Source organism: Saccopteryx bilineata, chromosome 7, assembly GCF_036850765.1.
Source record: "Saccopteryx bilineata isolate mSacBil1 chromosome 7, mSacBil1_pri_phased_curated, whole genome shotgun sequence".
Taxonomy (NCBI): Eukaryota; Metazoa; Chordata; class Mammalia; order Chiroptera; family Emballonuridae; genus Saccopteryx; species Saccopteryx bilineata.
Genome location: NC_089496.1, coordinates 82,711,557 through 82,734,662, shown reverse-complemented (window position 1 = coordinate 82,734,662; position 23,106 = coordinate 82,711,557). Strand labels below are relative to the sequence as shown.

The 23,106-nt window shown below is 46.6% G+C and overlaps 1 protein-coding gene across 1 annotated transcript in view; it reads left to right on the top strand.

The window, feature by feature from the left end:
• Window positions 1-5,404: 5,404 nt before the first annotated feature.
• PDLIM1 (PDZ and LIM domain 1) overlaps window positions 5,405-23,106 on the top strand; it is a 50,819-nt gene continuing 33,117 nt past the window's right edge. Inside the window, exon 1 of the mRNA XM_066239744.1 lies at window positions 5,405-5,626. Coding sequence (XP_066095841.1) covers window positions 5,531-5,626 — 96 coding nt within the window. The 5' untranslated portion in view covers window positions 5,405-5,530. The remainder of the gene's footprint in view (window positions 5,627-23,106) is intronic.

The window sequence follows — 23,106 nt, the reverse complement described above, 5'->3', positions numbered from 1 at the left end:
CCATCTCCTCTTGGCCTGCGTGGTCGTTATTTTCATGCTGCATACTATTTCCTCATATGGCCATACCATATTTAGCCACTTTTCTGTTACTGGTTGATTCTAGTTTTTGTTATTATAAATAATGTTGCTATAAATATCTTTGTACATATAGCTTTTTTTCTTCTTTTAAATTATGTCCGTGGAATTACTACCCAGAAAAGGGTTGACTGGGTCAAAGGGTTCATTGTTTTTGGTTTTTTTTTCTTTCTTTTTTGTATTTCTCTGAAGTTGGAAACGGGGAGGCAGTCAGACAGACTCCAGCATGCACCCAACCGGGATCCACCTGGCATGCCCACCAGGGGGCGATGCTCTGTCTATTTGGGGTGTTGCTCTGTTGCAACCAGAGCCATTCTAGCGCCTGAGGCAGAGGCCACAGAGCCATCCTCAGCGCCTGGGCAAACTCTGCTCCAAAGGAGCCTCAGCTGCGGGAGGGGAAGAGAGAGACAGAGAGGAAGGAGAGGGGGAGGGGTGGAGAAGCAGATGGGTGCTTCTCCTGTGTGCCCTGGCTGGGAATCGAACCCGGGACTCCCGCACACCAGGCCGACACTCTACCACTGAGCCAACCGGCCAGGGCCGGGTTCACTGTCTTATTGCTCTTGCTAGGTAGATCCAGACTACAGCTGAGAACATTTAACGACTAAATGAAGCAACCAAGAGCTCACAGCGCTCACAAATGTACTAGTGCCCATGTCTGTAAAAAATATTGTGTAGGGACCCTGGCCAGGCAGTTCAGTTGGTTGGAGCATCCTACCAATACAGAAAGGTTGTGGGTTCCATGCCTGGTTGGGGCACATACAAGAATCAACCAATGAGTGCATAAATAATTGGTGGGACAAGAAACCGGTGCTTCTCTTTCTCTCCCCTTCCTCTCTCTCTAGGGTCAATGAATTAAAAATAATAATAATAAAAAGAAGATTGTATAGCCCCATGTCAGCAAGACACACAGGGATAAATGAGAGGCAGCGCCCCTCCTTGGGGAGTACAGATTTGTAGCATTTCCACCTTTTTCTCCTCCTAGGACACAAAAATACTCAAAACTGCTACACAGGGCAGACTCAGAATTTGGCAATTCCCCCAAATTCTGCAGAGTCTTGAAACACAATTCTTCTAATTAGCAGAATCTTAATCAAGGTGGGTGGATGGATTTGGGGCTTCGATGAAGCAGCTGGTGGGTTCCTGGCTGTAACATCATTCCTTTTTCTCAGATTCAAGAAAGAATATCAGGATGCCAGGGGCTGGGAGGAGTGTAGAGATAATAGAAACCCACTTTGATTTCTAATATAAGCAAACCATTTCTAAAAATAGGCATTTGTGCTGTGATACAATCAGACAAGTAAGATGATCCTTTGATGTGTAAATTTGTGCACAGGACTTCTTGGTAGGTAGGCCAGAATCACAAGGAGACCCACTTTTAACAAATACGTTAAATTGGGTCCCTGGACCTAACTGGAACGTGTGTGTGTGTGTGTGTGTGTGTGTGTGTATTCTTCCCATACCAACAAACAATTCTTAAACGCCAGTAGGGTGTCCGAGGATTCAGCTCAATTTTTTTTAAAAACAATTTTTTATTTATTGATTTTTGAGAGAAAGAGAGAGAGATCTGAACGTTGACCTGTTCCTGTATGTGTCCTGATGGGATCAAACTGGTAACCTCTGTGCTTTGGGATGATGATCTCTACCCAACTGAACCATATGGCCAGGGCGAATTCAACTCAATTTTTTTTAATGTTTTTTTGTTTGTTTGTTTGCTTTTTTTTTAGATTTTATTTATTCATTTTTAGAGAGAAAGAGAGAGAGAAAGAAAGGGGGGGAGGAGCAGGAAGCATCAACTCCTGTATGTGCCTTGACCAGGCAAGCCCAGGGTTTCAAACCGGCAACCTCAGCATTCCAGGTCAACGTTTTATCCACTGCGTCACCGCAGGTCAGGCTCAACTCAATTTTGACACTATCTACCTGGAGATAGCATCAGATTCCATAGATTAAATAAGGGTTGAATCCCACAAGACTGCCCCCCCCATACACACACACACACATACACACACACACACACTTCAGAAGCCAGCCTCAAGCCCAGGCTCATACCTATGCTCTGACCAACTGGATACAGATTGGAGATTCCAATGAAGCCCTTCAACTCAGAATGCCAATCACAAGTCCAGGTTGTTAGCTGCACTTCTGATGGACTGGCTATAAATCAGAGGTTCCCACAACATCTTCCTTGGGTTCAATTAATTTGCTAGAATGGCTCATAGAACTCAGAGAAACCTGTTACTTGCTCCATCATTGGTTTATTGTGAAAGGATAGAACTCAAGAACAGCCAGCCACATAGGAGAGTTGCATTGGATAAGGTTGTGAAGAGGGATGCAGAGCTTCCAAGCCACTTCCAAATGTGCCACATTCCCTGCATCTCCGTGTCTTCACCAACCTGGAAGTTCTCATAAGCAAATTCACCAAACCCAAGGAACGAATTTTGTGGGAACCTCTGAGAAACAGTCTGTCGCTTTTTTTTTTTTTTTTCATTTTTCCGAAGCTGGAAACGGGGAGGCAGTCAGACAGACTCCCGCATGCGCCCGACCGGGATCCACCCGGCATGCCCACCAGGGGGCGATGCTCTGCCCCTCTGGGGCGTCGCTCTGTTGCAACCAGAGCCATTCTAGCACCTGAGGCAGAGGCCACAGAGCCATCCTCAGCGCCCGGACCAACTTTGCTCCAATGGAGCCTTGGCTGCGGGAGGGGAAGAGAGAGACAGAAAGGAAGGAGAGGGGGAGGGGTGGAGAAGCAGATGGGTGCTTCTCCTGTGTGCCCTGGCTGGGAATCGAACCCGGGACTTCCGTACGCCAGGCCGATGCTCTACCACAGCCAACCGGCCAGGGCCAGTCTGTCGCTTTTTATGGAGGCTTTATTACATAGGCATGACTTATTAACTGACCATTGGTGATTAAAAATTATGTTTCCTTCTTTCTGTTTAAAAATTTTAAAAAATATATTGATTGATTTTAGAGGGAGACAGAAAGAGAGAAACACCAATTTTCTGCTCCACTTATTTCTACATTCATTGATTGGTTTCTTGTATGTGCCCTGACTGGGGATCAAACCCACAACCTTTGTGTATCCAGATGCTCTAACCAACTGGCCAGGGCCAATTTTCTCTCTTTTTGAATTTAGATCTTTGGCCATTGATTCAATTTCCAGCCCCTCCCCCCTCCTAGGAGGAGGGGATAGGGAGTGTGGGACTGAAAATTCTAAACCTTTAATCACCTGGTTGGTTCTCCTGGTAACCAGCCCCCATCCATAGGTGCTTACTTTCTTTTTGTAAAGATTTTATTTATTGATTTTAAAGAAAAGAGAGAAAGTGGGGGCAGGTGGGAGTGGGAAGCATCAACTTATGTAGGAGCTGATTTTCATCTGTGCCTTGATCGGGCAAGTCCAGCCTTTTGAACAGGCGACCTCAGCATTCCAGGTTGATTCTTTATCCACTGTGCCACAACAGGTCAGGTCATAGGTCCTTTCTAAAAGTCCCTTCAGCCTGACCTGTGGTGGCGCAGTAGATAAAGCATTGACCTGGAATACTGAGGTCACTGGTTCAAAACCCTGGGCTTGCTTGGTCAAGGCACATATGGGAGTTGATGCTTCTTGTTCCTACCCCTGTTCTATTTCTCCCCCCCCCTCTCTCTTTCTAATAAAAATGAATAAATACATTTAAAAATCTAAAAAAGATTCTTTAAAAAAATTAAAAGTCCCTTCAGCCCTGGCTGGATAGCTCCGTTGGTTAATGTCACCCAGATATGCAAATTTTGTGGGTTTAATCCCCAGTCAGGGAATTTACAGGAACAGATTGATGTTTATTTCTCTCTCTCTCTCTCTCTCAAATTAATAAATTTAAAAAAAGAATTGATATGTAAAAATAGAATATATTCATTAAAAAAATAAAAGTAACTTCGTTTGCATAACAAATGTAGCCTTTATCTTGCTCAACACAGGGAATTTTGTGAAGTTGTGAACCAGGAATTGCGGACAAAGACCAAACGTTTTTGAGAAATATATTTTGGTCATCACTATGTCACATACGTTGAGCATGTGTTCTTGTGCCAAGCACTGCACTGGGGCCCTGGTGTCAGGATGAATGAATTCCAAGAAAACTATGAAGAACCTGGATCCCAGAGAGGATACGTGGCCATAAGAATGGCCAGTGTATTGCACTCATTAAATACTATGTGCCATGCACTCTTCTAGACAGTGGGTTACAGCCTTGATCAAAACTGATAAACACCCTGCCCCCACAGAACTAATGCTTAGGGGTGGGGTAGGATAAATAATAAGTAAAATATCGAGTATGTCACACGGTGATAATTACAACGGAGAAAAATAAACCAGAGGGAGGGTGACAGCGTTCTAGAAAGAAGGTTTAAGTAGGGCGCTTAGGGATGATCACATCTGAACAGAGCGCCAAGGGATGTCTGGAGAAGAGCATTCCAGACAGAAACCCTGAGGCAGAAGCAAAGGATCCTGGCCTAGGGTAGGGGGCAGCTGCAGGAGATGAGGTCAGAGAGGGTGTTGGCCTCATTGTGGGTGGCCCTACAAGCATTTTAAGGATTTCGGCTTTACTCAGAGTGAAGCAGGGATCCAGTGGACAGCGTGAGACGGGCTCTGGTCCGGCACCGAGAAAGCGCTCCAGGGCGAGGTTGCGAGAAGGCCAGTGGGAGCTAGTGGCAGGCCCGGGGCCCCGTTTATCTTCTCAACTCCCTGCCCTCTCCTTGTATTAGCCCTTGGCCCGCTCCAGACTTGAGGTCTGAGCTGTTAAGATCAGAACCTACAGCGAACACCAGCCTAGGGGAAAGGTTTCTAGGAAGGTTTTTAATTCCAATTACAACACCGCGGGGCCGTCTCATTAGCATTAAGAAAGTGCTCGCTCGGGCTTCTTTAGCACCCGCAGCAGCGAGCTGGGTGGCCTCCGGCAAGTCTTTTAACCTCAAGCCGACCCTGTTACATCAGCTGTAAAATGGGGTTAGATGCCTCGCCTACTTCACAACCTCAAATGAGATCATTCGAAAGCACCTTTCACACATCGTCTACAAAATGCAAATGTGCAGATGGAGGTGCTCTCAGAGGGCTGATTTTGCACAGCACTTCTAAACTCGTTTTAAAAAGCGCCAAGTCCGGGTCTGTCGGAACCTGCTTGCCTCTCACCTAGCGCCCTCGGCGGCGCGGGGGTCCGGGGCGGAGCTGGAGGGCCGAGCCCCCGACCGGAGTTGAGGCTCTCTGGGGCCGGCTCCCTAACCCGCGTCGGGCCACTGGGCGGGGAAGCCTGGCGGGGCGGGGGCCGTACCGCGGCCTGGGCGGAGCCCCCCACCCCCCGCCCTCGCGCCCGTCCGCCCCGCTCCCGGGCCCGCGGCGCGTGCATTTTCTCAGGGAGCTGCCGGGGAAGCCAGCGCGCGGCTTCGCGTCCTGCCGCGTCTGTCCCCACGGGTTGCCGCTCGCCATCGCCGCGCCATGACCACCCAGCAAATAGTCCTCCAGGGCCCGGGGCCATGGGGCTTCCGCCTCGTAGGGGGCAAGGACTTCGAGCAGCCTCTGGCAATTTCCCGGGTAAGAGCAGCCTGGGACGCTCCGGGAGCGCGGCGCTCTCGGGCTGGGGAGCGGCGTGGCCCAGAGGAAACTTGGGGAGGACGGGACCGCGCGGGCGCTGTCGGATACAGCGCTTTCGGGAGCCGGGCACGGAGCTGCCGCCGCCGGGCGCGCCCAGGTGCGTCTGAAGCACAGTGCGCCGAGCGCTCTCCGCGCTGCTTCCCGGACGCTACGCCCGGGAGGAGCCGGGCGGCAGTCGGGCGCGCAGCTACGGTGCCCGCGAAAAAGAAAGGGGCAGTTTTCGTTCCTTCGCCCCGGAAGCGCGGCCCGGCGTGTGGACACGCTCGCTGGAGCGGCTAGGGGATGAGGGTTACGGCAGATCCTGCACTCGGGGAGTTACCACCTCTGGGTTCTTCTCAAGTCCCAGAGTGGCGGAGGGTCGTTTGGAAACACCCAGATCATCTGTAAAGAGAGGTGGAGTGGGTGGGAAGTTGACTGGGGAGAAGTGGGATTAACTTTAAACACAACCGAAACGACTCAGTTCTCACTCTTTGGAACTGCTCCATGGCCAGGTCTCACCTCTATAATGCCTTTTAGAGAAGAAGCTGACTTTTAGAAACAAACAAACAAAAAAACACACTGAATAAACCCTTTTGGATAGTCTCCTCCCACTGCGGGAGTGGCTATTGCCATATTTCTTCCTGTCATTCTCGGATTATCAACCGATCAGCTCTTTAAGAAACCCCGGGAATACTTGAATCAAAGGAATAATTAAATTCTTGGAAGGGACGGACTCGTCTCTTTGGAAGGGCCAAGAGTCAGTCGGAGACCACCAGACCCATTATTCCCAAATAGAGCAGAAAACGCAGGGAGACCCAGACTCAGTGTTTGGAGGCTCAGACTTGGATCATCCCGTGTGGGCCAAAGGCAAGCTTGATGTTCTACTGAGAGTCATCACATTCAGTGCCTGCATGTAAAGGCAGCCAATAAATATTTTTTTGACTAAATGAAAAAAGGGAGCAAAGCCCTGACCGGTGTCTCAGTTGGTTAGAACGTCGCTGTCCCCATACACCAAGGTTGTGGGATTGTTCCTGGTCATGGCACATGCAAGAGGCAACCAGAGACTGCACAACTGGGTGGAAAGGCAAATTGGCACTTCCTTCTCGCCTCTCTTCTCCCCCTCCGCTCCCTCTCTCCTCTCCCTCCCCTCCCTCTCTCCTCTCCCTCCCCTCCCTCTCTCCTTTCCCTCTCTCATGTCTATCCTCTCTTTCCTCCTCCCTTTCTTCCTCTCTATCAAATAAAATTAATAGTAATATTTTAAAAAGGAAGCAAAAAGCACTCCCTGGTGCCACGCCTTGCCTTAAGGCCCCACATTCCAATCTACTTGCTGAAGCTGACCCTAAACTTGCCTCTCTAGCCATGTGAACATCTTTTTTTTTTTTTTTTTGGTACTTTTCTGAAGCTGGAAACGGGAGAGACAGTCAGACAGACTCCCGCATGCGCCCTACCGGGATCCACCTGGCACGCCCACCAGGGGCGATGCTCTGCCCACCAGGGGGCGATGCTCTGCCCTTCCGGGGCATCGCTCTGCCGAGACCAGAGCCAATCTAGCGCCTGGGGCAGAGGCCAAGGAACCATCCCCAGCGCCCAGGCCATCTTTGCTCCAATGGAGCCTTGGCTGCGGGAGGGGAAGAGAGAGACAGAGAGGAAGGAGGGGGTGGGGTGGAGAAGCAAATGGACGCCTCTCCTGTGTGCCCTGGCCCGGAATCGAACCCGGGTCCCCGGCACGCCAGGCCGACGCTCTACCGCTGAGCCAACCGGCCAGGGCCTGAACATCTTTTTTTCTTGGAGGGGGTGAGGGCGGAGAGGGAAGGGAAAGATCCCAGGTCTTTTTGACCTAAGTCCCTGCCACTCGCCCCCGAGGGAGTACTGTGGGAGGAGCAGGAGGAAAACAACTGGGGGCCTCCTCTTGGCTTGTCTGCCACCTGCTGTCTTACCCACATTTCCTTCCAGGTGGCCTAATGGGACTGGGGAGGTTTTCTCTGACCATCCCATCCCCCCAAAAAGGTAGATGTCTCAGTTCCGGGGCCCTGGCTTCCCCCAGTCTTCCACCTTCTACCCTGAGGGGACCTCTTTGATCATTCCGCAGGTACAGGCTGTCCTCCGGAATTCCTGAGGCTGTGACCGAGAGACTGTGTCTTCCCCTTATCTGGACCCCCACCCCCAAGCCTGACACAGAGCTGAACCTGGCCAAGCCCAGTAAATCTTTGCAGGCTTATTAATAAATGCTCGTCCAGGGAAGGCACATTTAGACTCGCTTACCTCATAGTCCATTTGTCCCAGCTCTTTGTGTCTATAATTAACCTGTCAGTCCTCTCCAGTTCTGAATTTATAGATGGCATACAACCTTTTTTTTTAAGAGTAGAAGATATATTGGCAATCTGTTAAAAGGACAGTTAGCATCTGGCATTTTAACTGCTTTAAACAGTCTTAATGTGCCCTGACTGGGTAGCTCAGTTGGTTAGAGCATCATCTCCATACGCCAAGGTTGTGGGTTCGATCCCTGGTCAGGGCACATACAAGAGTCAACCAATGAATGCGTAAGTAAGTGGAACAACGAATTGATGTTTATCTCTCTCCAAAATTAATTTTTAAAAAAGTCAATGCAAGTGGAATGACAATACAGGGTGGAAAACAATACTGTAAATTCACTAGTTTGTACTTTCATTAATTAATTCATTGACTTATTTACTAGCACATGCTTAAATGAGCACATTCCAGGAACTGCAAAGCCCCGAATCAGGGATCTCAGAAATGAGAGGATGCAACTCCATTTTTGAGGTATTCATGGTCTACTAAGGAAAGCTAATCTTTTACGTTGGCAGGTGCTTTGATTGAAAAGTGAAAGTGATTTCAGAGGAGGTGACATTCTCATGCTGACAGTAATTTACTTGTTTCTTCTCTTATTATTTCCACACGGGAAAGTTTGGGCTTCCTCCTGGGAAAGGGAAAGTGGCTGTGAGCTGGTGCTGGTCTGATTTCTGCGTACTTGAGGTGAACCTGGGGTGAGCCTTCTGCCCAGCCTGTCTTGAGCTCTGCAGTGGGGATAACCCCAGCCACTGTCTGTGACTTGTGGCATGAGGGAGTTCCGTGTAAACAGTGAACAATAGTGAGGAGGTGTGAGCTCTGACCTAGAGTTGTTTGCACCTTGTTGGTAAGTGTGCTACATTTATCACCCTGGGTGGGTAGAGTTTGCTAGTATGGATTTGTGTATGTAGACTTTGAGTCACCACATGAAAGCAAACCATAAATTTAGTCCGGGAGAGGAGTTGCCTTTTATTTAAATAGCTATGCTTGCTTTCTCTTGCATGAATTATTCTGGTATTGGTGCTGGTCTTTTGTTAAACTACTAAGCTTTTGAATATAATCTTGTAATCTGTATACTTGAAATTGTATTTTTTAAACTTATTTTTATTGTGAAATTTTAAAAAGTTATATAAATGCATAGCAAATGATTATAAATACCTGTGTAATCACCACCACCCAGGTCAAGAAATAGAACACTGCAACACCCCAGAACAGGGGTCAGGAACCTTTTTGGCTGAGAGAGCCATGAATGCCACATATTTTAAAATGTAATTCTGTGAAAGCCATAAAACGACCCGTGTACAGTACACATTATCCAATAAAAACTTGGTGTTGTCCGGAGGACAGCTGTGATTGGCTCCAGCCACCCACAACCATGAACATGAGTGGTAGGAAATGAATGGATTGTAATACATGAGAATGTTTTATATTTTTAACATTATTATTATTATTATTATTTTTTCTGAAGCTGGAAACGGGGAGAGAGACTCCCGCATGCGCCCCACCGGGATCCACCCGGCACACCCACCAGGGGCGATGCTCTGCCCCTCCAGGGCTTCGCTCCGCTGTGACCAGAGCCACTCTAGCGCCTGGGGCAGAGGCCAAGGAGCCATCCCCAGCGCCCGGGCCATCCTTGCTCCAATGGAGCCTTGGCTGCGGGAGGGGAAGAGAGAGACAGAGAGGAAGGGGGGAGGTGGAGAAGCAAATGGGCGCTTCTCCTATGTGCCCTGGCCGGGAATCGAACCCGGGTCCCCCGCATACCAGGCCGACGCTCTACCGCTGAGCCAACCGGCCAGGGCCACGTTATTATTTTTTAATTAAAGATTTGTCTGCGAGCCAGATGCAGCCATCGAAAGAGCCACATCTGGCTCATGAGCCATAGGTTCCCGACCCCTGCCCCAGAAGGTCACTATGTCCTCACCCTATCATGGCTTATGGTAATCACTCCCTTGCTTTATCTTTATAGCTGTACCACCCAAGTATGCCTCCTGAACACCGTAGCTTAATTTTGCCTCATTCTGAGCAGAATCATACAGAATACATTGTGTGTGTGTATAGCTACTTTTGCTCCTCGGTGTTTTCATCTGTTACTGTAATCACTTAAAATTTCAATCCAGATCTTCAGTTTTAAATGGACATAAATTAGCTTTCTTCCTTTTCCCAGTTTCTCAATTAAGGCTTGGACCTAGGACTCCCTGATTATCCTCAAGATTTTATTTTGTCAGTTTCTGCTTGAAATCTATAGTTGTCTGTCTCCTTGAGGGTTTTTTTTTCTTTCCTGTCAATTTCTTACTTCCTCTCGTTGCTTTCAAGGGAAGCCTTCAGAGAATCCACACCCAGGCAAAACTGAAATTGCTGCTCTGTGTATGTTGACTGTTTTTCTCTCCCAGCAACTGACAAAATACAGGAAGGGGTGGGCCAGCGATAAGGGATGCTCTTGTGGTTTGGAGCTGCTCATTTGCCTCTTGTGTCCTGGGGAAGCTTTTGCTTAGAGCCCTGTACTTTGAGGATGAATTGCTCAATATCCTAAGGCTTACCTAATAATGGATACTCTTGTAGCCATAAGGCCTTTTTATGGTTTGTTTGTTTTTTAAGGGTATCATATCCAGACTCAGGTAGGTTTACATTATGTCCTAAAGGTCAAAAGAGCAGGGTTCATCTGTCAGATTATGAATAGTAAGAACTGTTCATGAAGACTCATTAGGCATTAATGGTCCTTGCTCTAAACTCCCTCATTCTGTGAAATCAATTACCTAAGAAATATTAGCTACTTAAGCTGATCATAGCCATCTTAAGGAATGAGGAGGAAGAAGATGAATCAAAGGAAATAATAGCATGTGAATGCATGAGCCTCCTGGCCTAAAATTCATTCACCAAGTCATGTTATATCACCCTGCCCAGATAGTTGCCCTCCCCTTCCTGGATGCCAACAGTGCTGATTTGTCTTTGAGGAGAGGAGAAGAATGGCCTTAAAGTATTGCAGTCTGGCAGGTGACTGAGAGGAGATTACCATCTAACCACTGAGGTCACACTTTCTTGTTATCACTGCTTCCAAGCTGTGCTCATTCCCTAGGCTGTGCCTTGCATTGCTCCATGCACTGCCTCTCACAGAGAGGAAGGTCAGGTCCCCATAGGTTAGGTAATTTGCTTGAATTTACATAATTTTTCCATTGGACTTGAGTTACTTCTTAACATCCTTATAAAGGAAAGGGCAGACACTGGTAAAAAATGAGTAAAAGTGGCTGTCAGATAATTTTTAAAGGATGATTTGACTTTCAGTGTCTCAGAATAAAGCCCGGGGAAGCCGCCAGAGCTTATTTGTGGTGCCTGATAAAGTGTCCAGGGCAGTGACTCAAGCTGAGTACCACACTGGGTGACTCTGGGCAAGTCACGTACCTCTCTAGGGTTCAGTTCTCTGTAAAGATAAAATAATAAACAAGTAAACCCAATGACTTTGTACACTTTGAATGTGAGGGCCCACTTTTTATTAAAAAGCGCCCTTGTATTGTAAAAAGTGACCTTGGACCATGAGTTGATTGAGAAAACGTGTTTTGAATTCAGAAATGTTTTCAGATGAATTTGTGTTGTTATTCTCCTGTGAATTGTGTCTAGATGACTTGCGTGTTAATCACAGTTGCATGTTTACACTTGAAAGATTTACTTTCAAGAGAAATACTTATTTCATTGGCGTATGATAATGACTAATTACACTATATTGGATTATTTATATGTGAGGCACTTTTATAAGTGCTTAATATAGTCTCTCACAAGTGTCTTGTAAGGCAGAAACAATGAAAGTACTCCTTTAACAGGTGAGGAAACTGAGAAATGGAACTGTTCAAGTACTTTGCCTGCAGCATGGGATAGTGAGTGATAGAGCTGGAATTTGAGCAGTCTGGCTTTAGGACCCAAGGCATTAATCTCTGTGTCATACTAATATTTTAATAGCAGCTAACATTTTTTGAGTGCCTACTCTGTGTTAGGCTTCTTTACCCCAGAGCCCCTTACACAGGGACATGAGACATGCAGTAAATTGCAGAGCTAGGATTTGAAGCCGGACAGACCGACTCCCAGGTCAGCTTTAACCACTGTATTCTGCCTCCTGATAAGCTATAACTGTCAACATTTTATTAGTAATATAGAGACAGAGAGAGAGTCAGAGAGAGAGATAGATAGGGACAGACAGACAGGAATGGAGAGAGATGAGAAGCATTAATCATCAGTTTTTTGTTGCGACACCTTAGTTGTTCATTGATTGCTTTCTCATATGTGCCTTGACCGGGGGCCTTCAGCAGACCGAGGAACCCCTTGCTCGAGCTAGCGACCTTGGGTCCAAGCTGGTGAGCTTTGCTCAAACCAGATGAGCCCGCGCTCAAGCTGGCAACCTCAGGGTCTGGAACCTGGGTCTTCCGCATCCCAGTCTGACACTCTATCCACTGTGCCACCGCCTGGTCAGGCAGTAATATGGTCTTAACACATAGCTCTGAGGTAGTAACATGAGGGGTGACAGAGCTTCTTGTGCCCATGAGGGCTGGCCGGTGTGTCTTTTCAGCTGCTTCTTGGCCTCAGCCCGAGTGCTTCTGGAGCTCAGAGCACCCCTGAGAGCAGCACCTCCCACACTGTTCTTCCTGCAAAGCCAGAATCCCTGGCCCCACCTGGGAGAACTGGCCATCCAGCTATAGGCTTCCATGCCTGTGTGGATGGTGGAGAACAGGAGAGCAGAGGAGTGGACGGACTGGCCAGAGGAAAGAAAGACTGCCTGAGGGGCCAGGAGGGAATTTGGGGGCAGTTTTTGTAACAAATGAAGATATCAGAAGTGGACAGGTCCACCTTGCTCAGCCAATGATGGACCTGGAAAGTGGTAGCCAAGCCAAGTCCAGAATGAAATATACCCATGAAGACCTAAGACAAAAAGGTAATTTCTGTGTGGTGCTTAGCACCCTGTGTGAGGGTTGCTATTGTTACTAGCCTAATCGTGGGTGAACGGGAGTGCTCGACTGTAACTGAGGACTGGTGTACTTTCATGTGTATAGTAGGTACACTGTCTTCTGGGTGAATGCCATTAATGTTAGACACGATTTTCTAAGAACACTCTGCTCTTGCAGGAGGCAAAGTTCTTGACCAATGACTCAGGGCCTGATTTTTATAAACATGACAAATCATATTAAACAAGATAATAAGGACATAGTTTTGACGTATATAAGATAAAGTTGACTAAAATGCTAGATTAAATTTGATTAATGCAGCAACAACTTAACTCTATTTCTTTTTTTCCTTCTTTTTCCAATTGAGAGAAGGGGAGTTAGAAAAACAGACTCCTGCATGTGCCCCAACCGGGATCCACCTGACGGGCCAATGTTCTTTCTATCTGGGGCCATGCTCGCAACTGAACTATTTTTAGCGCCTGAGGTGGAGGCTCCACAGAGCTGTCCTCAGTGCTCAAAATGAACCAATGTGCTCAAACCAATCAAGCCATTGCTGAGGGAAGGGAAGAGAGAGAGAGAGGAGGGGCAGGGGTGGAGAAGCAGATGCTCACTTCTCCTGTGTGCCCTGACTGGGAATCAAATCTGGGACATGCTCTACCACTGGGCCAAACAGCGAAGGCCTTATAAATATATTTTTACTTAAATACATATTTACATAACATATAAGGATAAATGTATTAACATATAAATATATATGGTTACCCTTTTATGTCTGGTTTCTTTACTTCATCACATGTGTGCTCATGTGTCTTATCCATGTCATTGTGCAGGTATAATTCCTTCATTCTCATTGCTGTGGTGTTGATATCATATAACTATACCACCATTTACCTGTCCATTCTACTGTTAGGCATTTGAGCTGTTTTGGGCTTGGGGTTACTGTGGATAGTGCTGTTTTGAAAATTCTTGACATGTCTTTTGATGCCCATGTGGACACATTTCTATTCAGTGTCCCAGTGCACACAGGAAAAGCACCCATCTGCTTCTCCATCCTTCTCCTCTCCTTTCTCTCTGTCTCTCTCTTCCCCTCCCGCAGCCAAAGCTCCATTGGAGCAAAGGTGGCTTGGGTGCTGAGGATGGCTCCATGGCCTCTGCCTCAGGAGCTAGAATGGCTCTGGTTGCAGAGGAGCAGCGCCCCAGATGGGCAGAGCATCGCCCCCTGGTGGGCATGCCTGGTGGATCCTGGTTGGGCACTCGCGGAAGTCTGTCTGCCTGCACCCCCCCCTCCCCGCTTCTCACTTTGGAAAAATACAAAAATACCAAAAAATAAAATAAAATAAAATATATATTTACAAAAAATATAATCATGCAAAATTAACTTATGGTGTTGGCAGTTGGAACCATGGTAACCTTTGCCAGGAAGTTAATGATGGGAAGGGGGCACAAGGGGGTGTCAGAAGTCCAGCTAAAGTTCTGTTACCAGTTCCGACAAACTGGTGCCGCTTCTGCGGGTGTGCTTCTCTTGTGAGAACCCACCCAGCTGTGTGGTGAGCATTTATGTACTTTTCTGTATGGGTGTTATATTTCAATAAAAAACTTTGCTTAGAAATCATTGAGCTTCTTTGAAAAGGTCAAATGTAAAAATGTGGAAAGCGTAAGGTAAAAGCCTGCCCCACACCCTTCCCCAGTCTTAACTCTTAACAGTTTGCTGCAAAACTTTCTAGATGTATTTTTCCATTCACGTAGCATTTTTAAAAATCAGATGACCATATCTGGGTGAACTATTTAGGCATCATTGCTTTGTACTTTCTGTCTTGTACAGTGGTACCTTGAGATACGAGTTTAATTTGTTCTGTAACCGAGCTCGTAAGTCAGTCAACTCGTATATCAAACATTTAAATTTCTCCCATTTAAAATAGCTGAAATAGATTTAATCCATTCCAGCTCTGTGAAACATCCCCATGGTATATTATTCAGATAGGAGAAATGGTGACATTGGATCACTTATAGCGGAATGGTGGAGTCTTGGTAGCATTGTGCGGAGTGAAATAAGCGAATCAGAAAAAAACAGGAACTGCAGGATTCCATACATTAGTGGGACATAAAAGTGAGACTGAGAGGCATGAACAGGAGTGTGGTGGCTATGGGGGGTGGGGGGAGGGAAGGAGGGAGAGAGGGAGGGGAGGGGGAGGGGTACAGAGAGAACTGGATAGAGGGTGGCAGAGGACGATCTCTCTTTGGGTGATGGGTATGCAACATAACTAAATGACAAGATAACCTGGAAATGTTTTCTTTGAATGTATGTACCCTGATTTATTGATGTCACCCCATTAAAATAAAAATTTATTTATATATATAAAAAAAATCCTAAATTATGAAAAAAAGACATGTTTTGGGTTTTTTTTTTGTATTTTTCTGAAGTTGGAAATGGGGAGGCAGTCAGACAAACTCCCGCATGTGCCTAACTGGGATCCCAGGGGGCGATGCTCTGCCCATCTGGGGCGTCACTCTGTTGTGACCAGAGCCACTCTAGCGCCTGAGGCAGAGGCCATGGAGCCATCCTCAGCACCCGGGCCATCTTTGCTCCAATGGAGCCTTGGCTGCGGGAGGGGAAGAGAGAGACAGAGAGAAAGGAGAGGGGAAGGGGTGGAGAAGCAGATGGGCGCTTCTCCTGTGTGCCCTGGCCGGGAATCAAACCCAGGACTTCCGCACACCAGGCCGATGCTCTACCACTGAGCCAACCGGCCAGGGCCAAAAAAGATATGTTTTTAATTAAGAAACACACATGTATACTTTACCAAATATATGAAATAAAAGAAAAATGTATTATTTAGTACTGTATTCTTACCTTGGAGACAGATGAGTGCGGCTAACGGAGGTGAATGGCAGAGGAGGAGGGAGGGAGGAAGGGATGCAGGCACTGTAGACACGTAAACTAAAACTGCACTTTCTTAATACTAAATGTAAACTAAAACGGCATTTTCTTTACTTTAAACAAAACTAAAACTGCACTTTCTTTACTTAAAATTAAACCACAAAAACTTAATTGTAAAAAATGCACTTTCTTAACTTTAAACTTAACCTAAGCTTAACATTAGGTATTTTTCATTTAATCATCACCTGTTTTTGCCTTTTGGGCTGCACTTTCAGCACTTTCACTTGCAAGACTTTTGACTAAAAATCTATCCAAAGAGGTTTGCTTTTGCCTGCCTTTTAAAATGTTACGGAAATGTGTCAAACAGGTATCATTAAAAAGTGCTGAAGCCTGACCAGTTGAAACTTTTTCTGGGTGTTTCTTTTCAATGAAACTTGAAAGCTTCTCCCACATTGCCAGCATGTCTTTAATTTCACTTGTAGAAATCACTTCCTCCGACTCGACCTCCTCGTCACTACTAATCTCTTACAGAAGCTCCGTATGTTGCATCATCTGTAGCTCCTTCAACTCCTCAGTTGAGAGTTCCTCCTCATGTTCCTCAACGAGCTGGTTTACGGCACCCTCATCTACCCCTAGACCCATCGACTTTCCGAGGGACATAATCTCCTCCATTGCTTCTACCTCGGTCTCAGTCTCTGGTTCGAATCCTTCGAAGTCCCTGTCTGCAACAACATCAGGCCAGAACTTTTTCCACGCTGAGTTCAAGGTTCTTCTTGTAACCTTGCCATGTCAAGTCGATTATGCGTAAACATATCAGGATGTTGTAGTGATCTTTCCAAAAATCTCGAAGGGTTAGAATTGTATTCTCAGTCACCTCAAAGCAGCGACGGAACAAGTGCTTTGTGTAAAGCTTTTTAAAGTTGGAAATGACCTGCTGATCCATAGGTTGCAAGATTGAAGTTGTGTTGAATGGGAGGTAGAGAACTTTCACGAATTTGAATTCATCAAGAACTTTAAGACCAGGTGGGTGGGCTGGAGCATTATCAAGGATTAGTAATGCTTTCATTGGGAGTTTATTTTCTTGAACATATTTCTTCACTGCAGGACCAAAGCCAAGATTTACCCATTCAATAAAAAACTTTCGCGTAACCCATGCCCTAGCATTGGTGCACCATATAACGTGCAGTTTTTTTTTTTAAGAATCTTGTGAGCCTTAAAAGGCTCGAGGATTTTCAGAATGATACACTAGCAGTGGCTTTACTTTACAGTCACTGCTGGCATTTGCACACAATGCAAGGGTCAGACGATCCTTCATGGGTTTATGGCCTGGCAGCTTCTTCTCCTCTGCGGTCATGAAAGTCCTCTGGGGCATTTTTTTCCAAAACAATCCTATTTCTTCACAGTTGTTCTTGTTGGGGGATGCAGCCTTCCTTTGCAATAAGCGCAGCAAAACGTGCGATGTACTCCTCAGCTGCCTTAACATCAGCACTCGCAGCTTCCCTGTGCCTCACCACCGAGTGGATGCCAGATCTCTTCTTGAAATTTTCAAACCAGCTGTGACTTGCCTTAAATATATCTTCTGCTGCCTCTTTTGAGGTTGATGGTCCTTTCTTCTTCAAGTCACCATAAATAATACGTGCCTTTTTACATATTACAGTCTCCGTCACTGTATCTCCTGCCAGCTCTTTCTCTTTCACCCACACCAGCAGAAGCTTCTCGAGACATTTCTTCATGGATATTTGTCCTTAATTGGGACAGAATTGTAGTTCCTTTTGCTGGATTTGCACTTTCGATAGCATCTTTTTGTTAAGGATGGTACAAATTGTAGCTGTATTGTGGTTGTATAGCCTTGCCAGTTCAATCACTCGTATACCACGCTCATGTTTTTCTATTATTTCTTGCTTTACTTCTATCGACATCATTCTCTTCTTCTCACCACTGTCCTTTACACTCACTTTCTTCGGCCCCATGATAGTACACAAGAAGTTAGTAAAAAATGCAAAAATGAGGCCCTGGCCAATTGGCTCAGTGGTAGAGCATCGGCCTGGCATGCGGGGGACCTGGGTTCGATTCCTGGCCAGGGCACATAGGAGAAGCGCCCATTTGCTTCTCCACCCCCCTCTCCTTCCTCTCTGTCTCTCTCTTCCCCTCCTGCAGCCAAGGCTCCATTGGAGCAAAGATGGCCCGGGCGCTGGGGATGGCTCCTTGGCCTCTGCCCCAGGCGCTGGAGTGGCTCTGGTCACGGCAGAGCGACGCCCTGGAGGGGCAGAGCATCGCTTCCTGGTGGGCAGAGCGTCTCCCCTGGTGGGCGTGCCGGGTGGATCCCGGTCGGGCGCATGCGGGAGTCTGTCTGACTGTCTCTTCCCGTTTCCAGCTTCAGAAAAATACAAAAAAAACCCACAAAAAACAAAAATGAGGCCCTGGCCGGTTGGCTCAGTGGTAGAGCATCGGCCTGGCGTGCAGGAGTCCCGGGTTCAATTCCCAGCCAGGGCACACAGGAGAAGCACCCATCTGCTTCTCCACCCCTCCCCCTCTCCTTCCTCTCTGTCTCTCTCTTCCCCTCCCGCAGCCAAGGCTCCATTGGAGCAAAGATGGCCCGGGCGCTGAGGATGGCTCTGTGGCCTCTGCCTCAGGCGCTAGAATGGCTCTGGTTGCGGCAGAGCGACGCCCCAAGATGGGCAGAGCATCGCCCCCTGGTGGGCGTGCCGGGTGGATCCTGGTTGGGCACATGCAGGAGTCTGTCTGACTGCCTCCCTGTTTCCAGCTTTGGAAAAAAAAAATGCAAAAATGATGCAAGAACGAGTACAGTACATGAGATTCGACTTGATTCTGCAGGTAACACATGAGAAAGAACGAGATGCTGGTGTTGTGCTGCCGATACTGGGCCCGTGCGCCAACGCACCAGCTAGTGGTAGCTTCTTGAATCATGACTCGTATCTCAGAATTTCACTCAGATCTTGAACAAAAATATGGACCGAGTCACAGCTCGTATCTTAAAAAAATTGTATGTTGGTCTGCTTGTATCGAGGCACCACTGTATTTACTGTAGCAAATCAGGAATTAAAGGCATCTTGATGTGGGAAAATGTGGTCTGGGGATCTGCCTGACCTGGTTCAAACCCTGTCCTGTTCGTTTATTAGCTGTGTGAAGACTCAGTGCGCTCGTTTGTAAAGGGGGAATAATAGTGCTTGTCTTCCAGAGTTGTGGTGCGGATGATGATGTATAGAGAGAGCCTAGCACTATGGCTCACACATAGAAGGCACCAGGAGACAGTGGTACTATTAAAAAATATTAATGGTAGCTTCTGTATATTATGGGTTTATCATGCCAGCCTTCTAAACTCTTTGTACATGTGATCTCATTTAATCCTTTTAACACCCTAGTGAGGTGGATACTGTTAAATTTTGCTTGATAAGGAAAGAAACAGGCATAGAGAATAACTTGCTCAATGTTACGTGTTTAGTGAATGGTTAGGCTTTAGGTTATGGGTGGTGCTTATTGCACATGTGGTTCCTGGGGACTTGTTTGAAGATGTTTTTTTCTTTAAGTGAGAGAAGGGGTGATAGGCTCCTGCTTGCACCCCCCCCACTGGTTTCCACCCAAAACCCCGTCTGGGGCTGATGCTTTGCTCATCTGGGGCCATGCTCGCAACCAAGCTATTTTTAGCACCTGAGATGGAGACCCCACAGGGCCATCCTCAGTGCCCAGGCTGATGCACTCAAACCAATTGAGCCATGGCTGCAAGAGGTAGGGAGAGAGAAAAAAAGAGAGAGAGAAGAGGAGGGGGAAGGGTGGAGAAGCAGAGGGTTGCTTCTCCTGTGTGCCTTGACCAAGAATCGAACTTGGGACTTCCACATGCCAGGTCAATTCTTTATCACTGAGCCAATTGGCCAGGGCCATTGTGTAGAGACTTTTGAGAGACTCGGTGATTTCTTGATAAGTTAAGATATTCTGTTTTGTTATCTACTTTTTCATTATATTCCTACCTAAAAAATGATGGTTGGTCTTTGAGACTGAGAGTAATAAGTCTCTGAGCTGTCACCCCTGAGTATTAATAGCTTCCTTTTGCACTGAGCATGAAGTGAAGCTGGATTAAGGCCCAACTCCTCTACCAGTACCTGAACTCTACTTTATTGCCACATTTCCTTGAGAAAATGGTTATAGAGTAACCAAGAACATTTAAAAACATTCTTTTCTTGGGGTTTGTGGCCAACCTACATAAACTCATATAGTTTCTATGGCTGTAATGTGGCTTTAAAGTCTGTGCCATACCCTGGACCCACAAATAAATCGAGTAGAAGTCTAACAGAAGGGAGTTCAAATTCCACATCTAAATGTCATAGTGTGAGGCTGGGTCCTGCTTTGTCCTCTAGCTCAGAGTCTTAGATTTATGCCTGAATACTTTGACATAGCCATTACGTCAGTGGAAGTTGTCCCTAAAGGCTCAGGATATTGAGATTGAACTTGAATTCCAAGTTTCTTTATCCCTGTCTTGTGTGGTTATATAATAGTAAATTATAACTACCGGTATCTTCATTTATGCTATCTTATCTACTTATAAGAAGGATTTAAGGTGATTTACAGCACCAAATGGATATTTACAATATAAAACAAGAAAAATGATCCATAAGAACACATATAATAAAATGTAACAAAAAATTGGAACATAGAAGAAGAAAGAGATGTGTCTGGACCTTTAAGTCAGAAGGTTTCTGAAATTGCATACTACATTTAGCTGAGTTTCCTGGACAGGGCAAAAGAGGTATCGGGTTCAGTTATTTACACATCTGGAATGAAATGACTTCTATAATACTCTTGCAAAGGACTTCAAGGATGTTGACCAACTTTATAGAGACTGTATTTCTTTCTTTCTTTTTTTTTTTGTATTTTTCTGAAGCTGGAAACGGGGAGAGACAGTCAGACAGACTCCCGCATGCGCCCGACCGGGATCCACCCGGCACGCCCACCAGGGGCGATGCTCTGCCCACTGGGGGGCGATGCTCTGCCTCTCCGGGGGGGTCGCTCTGCCGTGACCAGAGCCACTCTAGCGCCTGGGGCAGAGGCCAAGGAGCCATCCCCAGTGCCCGGGCCATCTTTGCTCCAATGGAGCCTTGGCTGCAGGAGGGGAAGAGAGAGACAGAGAGGAAGGAGGGGGGGGGGTGGAGAAGCAAATGGGCGCTTCTCCTATGTGCCCTGGCCGGGAATCGAACCCGGGTCCCCCACACGCCAGGCCAACGCTCTACTGCTGAGCCAACCGGCCAGGGCCTCTTTCTTTTTTAATAAACTCTTTTGGTAAGAGATAGAGAAATACTATTCTAATGGATGTTTTTTTCAAGAGCCTTCTGTGCACTTTAATAGGAGTGTTAGCCCCTACAGTTGTTTCTGGAGGAGCTGAAATTTAGGTCTATAAATATTTTTTTGTTTACCCGATGACTTAATGTCATTCAGGGAGAGAACTTGGGGGTAAAGGATAATCAACATTCCCCTTGATGTTTCCAAATCTGAATTTTCTGGGAAGCTTTAAAAAAATGTAGCCCTGGCCAGTTGGCTCAGCGGTAGAGTGTTGGCCCGGTGTGTGGAAGTCCTGGGTTTGATTCCTGATCAGGGCACACAGGAGAAGCACCCATCTGCATCTCCACCCCTTCCACTCCCCCTTCTCTCTTTTTCTCCCCTGCAGCCATGGCACAAATAGTTTGAACAAGTTGGCCCTGGGCGCTGAGGATGGCTCCAGGACCTTGTCTCAGGTGCTAATAGTTTGGTTGCTGAGCAGTGGAGCAGCAGTCACAGATGGGCAGAGTATTGCCCTTTAGGGAGCTTGCTGGGTGGATCCTGGTTGAGGTGCATGCCGGAGTCTGTCTCTCTGCCTCCCTGCTTCCCCGCCTCTCAATAAAAAAAAAAAAAGATTTCTGGGTCCCACTGTGTAGATCTTCTTCAGTAGATCTGAGGTGGGGTGTGGCGATCTATTTATATGTTTAAAACCCCCAGGAGATCTGATGACTAACTTGTTTGGGAACCATTGCCTCATCCTTGCAAATATCAAAGTTTTCCCTAGTTACTGGAGAGTTGGGTCAATTTCTGGCCTAAGGTTTAGATGCCAATTCCAACAGACAAGGTTAACAGTGTTCTGTGAACTTTCAGGAAATTGGCCTATAGAGTATTCCTGTCCACAGGTAAAAGTCGGAGAACCTTCTGAATAGAGAGGATTTCTCTCTGCAGGAGTAGGGAAGGCTCTACATCAGAACTGTGTCAACTATCTAACAAATACATGGTTAAAACCCCCATTTCTGTCAAAAGGACAGCAGTACAATTTGTCATTCATACTGGAACATTGTTGAGAGTGAAATGGGGGTCCTTTTGATAATTAAGATGGGATAGCAGGTTACTGTCCTATGCAAACCAGAGTCTCTAATAATCCTAGTCATAAAATGTTTCCGCATATAACTTGGCTTTACATAACTTTTTAACTAAGCCAAGTGGTTTGGTACAAACACATTTGCATGAAGGGATCAGAAGGCAACCTAAATGAGTTTGACTTGCAGGTGAGGTCGTAAGAAAATGAAATGAATTGCTTCAGAATGATAAATTGATAAATGGCAACTGGTACCAGGCAGCTGTGTTGAGGACAACAGAGCGTGGTAGGGACTGTGGCTAAATGAGGGAGCAGGCTCTGCAGCTGGTGCTGATTGTTGCCATAGGGCAAAATAGGTCCAGAATTGCCGAAGTTCCTGATTTCTCACAAGAAGTTGAGAATATAGGGTTTTATATGAAATTTATTAAATATGTAAATATTGGCCAGTAATTCAAGTTAAAAAAACCAGATTGTAGGTTAGATTCATTTCATGGACCTCCAACTTTCAATCTTGAGCCTAGGGAGTGAAAGGAACCCCATCCAGCTGTCAGTTGAACATGTAATTTCAATGGAATTGCCTTCTAAAAGGGCCCCTGGGGAGAACCAGCCTCCCAGTGATTGCCCTGGAGGCTGACTGGGGGACCCCTGAGTGGGTCTGCTTCTTTGAACTGCAGTTCTGAGAGTACTGTCATTCAGTCACCTTAATTTCTTGTGACTCAGTGGTTTCTTGGCAATAACTGGGAAGTTGGGTCAGATACTAGATTCCTTTGTTAGTTTCCACATAAAGTGCATTCTTCTTCTTCTTCTTCTTCTTCTTTTTTTTTTTTTTGTATTTTTTTTTTCTGAAGCTGGAAACGGGGAGAGACAGTCAGACAGACTCCCACATGCGCCTGACCGGGATCCACCCGGCACGCCCACCAGGGGGCAACCAGAGCCACTCCAGCGCCTGGGGCAGAGGCCAAGGAGCCATCCCCAGCGCCCGGGC